Source organism: Charadrius vociferus, unplaced genomic scaffold, assembly GCF_000708025.1.
Source record: "Charadrius vociferus isolate BGI_N301 unplaced genomic scaffold, ASM70802v2 scaffold1, whole genome shotgun sequence".
Taxonomy (NCBI): Eukaryota; Metazoa; Chordata; class Aves; order Charadriiformes; family Charadriidae; genus Charadrius; species Charadrius vociferus.
Window position 1 is genome coordinate 6,178,762 of NW_009647680.1, and position 4,564 is coordinate 6,183,325.

At 41.8% G+C, this 4,564-nt stretch overlaps 1 protein-coding gene across 3 annotated transcripts in view; it reads right to left on the reverse strand.

Annotated features, from left to right (window-relative positions):
- The window catches only part of DLG2 (discs, large homolog 2 (Drosophila)), a 673,110-nt gene that overhangs the window by 8,449 nt on the left and 660,097 nt on the right, over positions 1 to 4,564 (reverse strand). For all 3 annotated transcript variants that reach the window (XM_009881201.1, XM_009881200.1, XM_009881198.1), the window contains 2 exons: positions 1,539 to 1,589; positions 651 to 752 (listed from right to left, as the gene is read on the reverse strand). In XM_009881201.1, coding sequence (XP_009879503.1) covers positions 651 to 752; positions 1,539 to 1,589 — 153 coding nt within the window. The remainder of the gene's footprint in view (positions 1 to 650; positions 753 to 1,538; positions 1,590 to 4,564) is intronic.

The following is a 4,564-nucleotide window of genomic DNA, read 5'->3' on the forward strand; positions in this document are numbered from 1 at the left end:
TCCAGACTGTAAACCTAATCCTATCACAATGATAAAATGAATCCAAATCTCACCAATTTAGTTTAGCCTTAATTATCAGGCTGATTCTGATCTCATCTCTAGCAGTTTTAAGCTGGTGTATTTGCAGAGACAACAATTTAAAATGAAGTAAGACTACAATCAGGGTCTGAAATAAACACTCAGCAAGTTCTAATGATCCAAGATATAAACACTCTGCTTAACTCAGTGTCCGATATTGCTTTCAGATTAGACAGTCTAGATCTCACACAGATCAGAGATTACTCCTTATTTTTACTGATGGATGCTGTGCAATGGAGTTGAAACATTTTACATTCTGCTAGTGTTTCAAACTGTTATCGTATTTAAGAAACCACAGATTCATTGATGAGCAAATTGAGTTAATGGCTAGAAGGTTCCTTCTTTAAAAAAATGCCACAGCTTTTGAGACAATTCTTTTGAGAAATTCTTTCCAGACCTTCACAATCTTTTTAAGTTTCATTTCCCCTTCTTTGCCCAATGGAAAAAGGGCTTTTGGGAAACTCAGCTACATACGGTTCATGGATGCTGCATTCACAGCAGTTCACTTAATGTGTGGCACCAAGGGTACAGCTCTCACCCAGCTGCAGAACAAGAAGTAAAATCATACTTACGTGGTACACACGACCCAAACTTATCAGGGAATTCAGATATCAAATCATCGTTGATCCGATCTTTCATAGGACCCAGGATAATAACCGGCCTGGTGTAATTAACTGAACAACAAAAAGAAAGGCACGTTTCGATGATCATACTGGCAATAACAGTAAATTTTCCCAAAGATGCACTAACCAGAGTTGCTGCCTTTATGTATGAAGTGAAAACTTAGGTGCATGTTTCATTGATGAATAATTTATTTATTGACATGGATAAGGAAAAAGAAATGAGCAGCACTCATTTTGCAGAGCTCTGTGATGGTGCAGGCACATGTAGTCAAATGACTATGTGGAAGTGTATACATTTGCTATTGCTCAATAAGGTCACTCGCACGTGATTGCAGATGGACTCTTTCATGAGGTGTGGAAAGGATATTGTAGGATTTTTTTCTTCTCAATTAACTCATTAAACCAGTTGGGTTCACTCCCATTTTCAGTTGCCTTCCTGTAGGTTCACCTACTCCAGTTAGAGGCACACATCACACGAGAAGGGAAATAATAAAGGCTTCCCACGTATCCTGGTTTGTCCTGGCCTAAACCACACCACCATGGAACAGTATTGCAGTAAATCTAGAAAATCTGCATCAGCATTTTGTAGACTGATTGACGTACTTATTAGCAAAGGCCATGAGAGGATACTGGGGAGAGTCCTGAGAACATTAGGAAGTGGGGGCTGGCGAGGGAGACCCTTACATCATTTCTTTTGTATGAGATAGACTGAGTGGCCAATAAAAAGGAGCCACAGAGAACCTGGCGCTGGCATAGCACGGCCTACTGCTCTGCTGGCCCCCAAAACATGAAATGAAAAATATAAGGAACAGTGACAGAAAAGCAGATGAAACTTACTTTCCTGTCTGGTGACAGGTTCATAAGAAAGGATGCAGTCTTCTTGGCCTCCTGATGAAAGAAGAAAGAGAAGAGATTGAAGCTGAAAAGCAACACGTCAAGTACTAAAGCTTGATAAAATGCTTCACATAGAGACAGATCGAGTTCAGCACCTCTCTCTGGTAATGCTCTCACCTGAACCATTCCAAAGTCCCTCATAACTTTAAAGTGTGGAGACCACTTTTTTCCTTCCCCTGCCCACCTCCCCCCTTCCTCCCCCCGCCCCATGTTTCAATTCTCTTTGCTGAAATGGGCTTTTTCAGTGATGGGCTGTAAGGATTCATTTATTGATTTGATAGCAAGGCTGTTTACAAGGAGAGTGCAGAAATTTAAGATGCAATTCTTTTGCTTGTCCTATTGTTAAGGCCCTAACACGCTGCTGCAGGCACAATCCACAGGCTACCTAAATTGAACAATTTTTCTCCTCAGCAAATAGACATTTTGGTTGATCGCCCTTCTGGACATGACCCCTTTAGCCTAGTTTATTCACAGCCTGACATCTAGCTCTGAGCTATTTTCTGACCCTTATCCTTTCCCTAAACACAAATCTCACAGCATCGTATTTTACACACTTATCCTCCCTCCACTCCTGTTAGGACAGTGCTGTTTCCTCATGGTGACGTTTAAAAGCAGAGAAATTTGCCATGAGAAACAAGTGGCACTATATGGACCACAACTTGTGTGCAGGTGTACAGCCCCAATGCATCACTCTCCTCTCCTCTACGAGAGTGCAAGAGGAGAGGGGGGAGGATTCTTCAACCTACTGCATGAATAATTCCTGGACATTTCTTTTTCTAGGTCACTGTCACATACTTGGTACCGCATAAGGGCTCTGGCAGGTTCTAAGGTTCTAGGCTTAGCAAGGTTTAAAATTACGATTTTATTTTTACTCAGTTCAGAGCTTGTCGGCGAGACGATCCGCAGATGGGATTTTGCAACTAATTTAGATACTACAGAAGAAAGGGTGCCATAAGGGGTACCAGGGCTTTACAAAATAGGCAGGATTGCCTTCATTTCATCTGCTTGCGAGCTCATGAGTCTGTGTTACATTATACTGGTGAGCTCCTGCCAAACCAAAGTGTGCACATACAGGGGAATAGTGCTGCCTGACGCCTGATGGCCAATATAGGTAGGATTTAGAGGTTTAGAGGGCTACAACTCACCCTGAAGTAGTCTGACTGCTATCAGAGTCGCTCCTGAGGCTCCATTAACTATATTAACAGGATTTGTACACCTAGCTGCCAAGTAGGTACAAAACTTTTTGTGGTTTAATCTTAAGCTGACTCCCACCTCATGAATCTAATACGTTGATAGATATTTTTTGTGATACATTATCTAGACAGCTGTGAGAAACGTGTAAGAAATCTTTTCAAGTAAAAAGAAAGTAGTAATTAAGGACAATGACAGGAAAAGCAAATAAAAAAACCAAAACTGATGTGGTAGGAGAGAGGGAGAACAGACAGGGCCAACTCCAACCTGGCAATGGTGCTGAAGCAGCAAAGGAGAAAATATCATTTTTAATAAAAGGAGGGAATTAGGCAGCTTTTGAGAACAAGGCAACATAACATATGAGGAGTGTGGATAATGGATTTTCGACTCTATTTGCAAATGTTTGATACTGTAATCACTTGCTTAACTATGTCTTTTTGCAAAGTTAAAAACCTAGAATTATTGTTACTCTAGGTTTCATACATCAGATGTATTATTTTCCCTTAAATTTCTCTGGGACTTTTGGGGGCGATATAAAACCCAGAATGCACTATTCCCCTGGTGATGAAACGATTCCCTCTCCAGGCTGGATGAGCGTGCTCCTGCACTGCCTGCCCTCCAGCTACCCAAGGCTGTGCTTTCCAGCAGCCCAAGGAAGTCAATGTTGGGGTGGGCAATGCGGCCATCATGTACTAAGCATGTGGAGGGCTGTTTGTATGAATACAATCTTGAAATTGAAAATGCTTGTTTCAATGGCATACAGATCTGCAGAAGAGGATTGATTTCAGCTAATTTCAGGAACCTGTATCATGAGCACTTATGTCTGAGCTAGTCCCTAGGCACCCTTTAGAGTCAATGGGTGCCTACAAATAGGCAAGTGCTTATTCTAAGACATGAGTCATCTGACCTATTTTAGATGTCTACTTCGCGATGAGAGAAAAAGCTGGAAGGGTGTGTTTGTCTCCATTGTCTCATAACAGCATTTTAACAGCAAGGTCAGATGCAGATATCTGCATTGAAACCATAGAATCCCATGGGAGTGACAGTGACAAGAGCACCTGAAGGAAAAATAACTCTGACACAATTGTTTAAAAATTCATCTGTGGGCTAATATTTGGCTTTGGCACAGAATTATAAACTCAAATAAGCCAGCACAGATTTTGCCTTCTGTTTTGCCTGGTGTCTGGAAGACGTGTCCACAAGCTAAAGCTGTGGTTACATCCATGTCATCTGTAGGGTAAGAGCTATGGGGAGAAACAAGCCTGCCATTTCACAGAAGTCTTGTGAAACTGTGGCCTGACTGAAGGCAAAGAAAAAAACTCCAGCCCATCCAAATTGTGCTGAAGCTTAAGCCATTGGAAAGGGTTGCAGCAAGTAAGGAGAAGCTTTGAGGCTGACCACGATACACAGGAACTTCAAGATATCTTCCTGAGTGAAGGCTCTTCAGTGGTGAGTTTCAGACTCCAAATGGAATGTGAGTGTGGGGGAAAGCTGCACCGTTTCCACTACTTTAGTCTTCTGGAAAAAGGGCTCAGGAAGCCCATTTCTATGTGAATAAAATCCTTCCAAGTACTGTCCAGACAAAATCCCGTAAGCCCGCAGAGGCTAATATGCATGTTAACGGTACCAGATGGTATTCTTTAATGATCTCTACTCAGTCAGTACTGCATGGTTTCGAAGTAGTCCATAAAGTATTAAGTATAATGAAGAGCTCTAGAGTCAATCAATAATCGTATTGCTACAACCTTGTGATGGCTTTGAGGTGTGAGACATAGTGT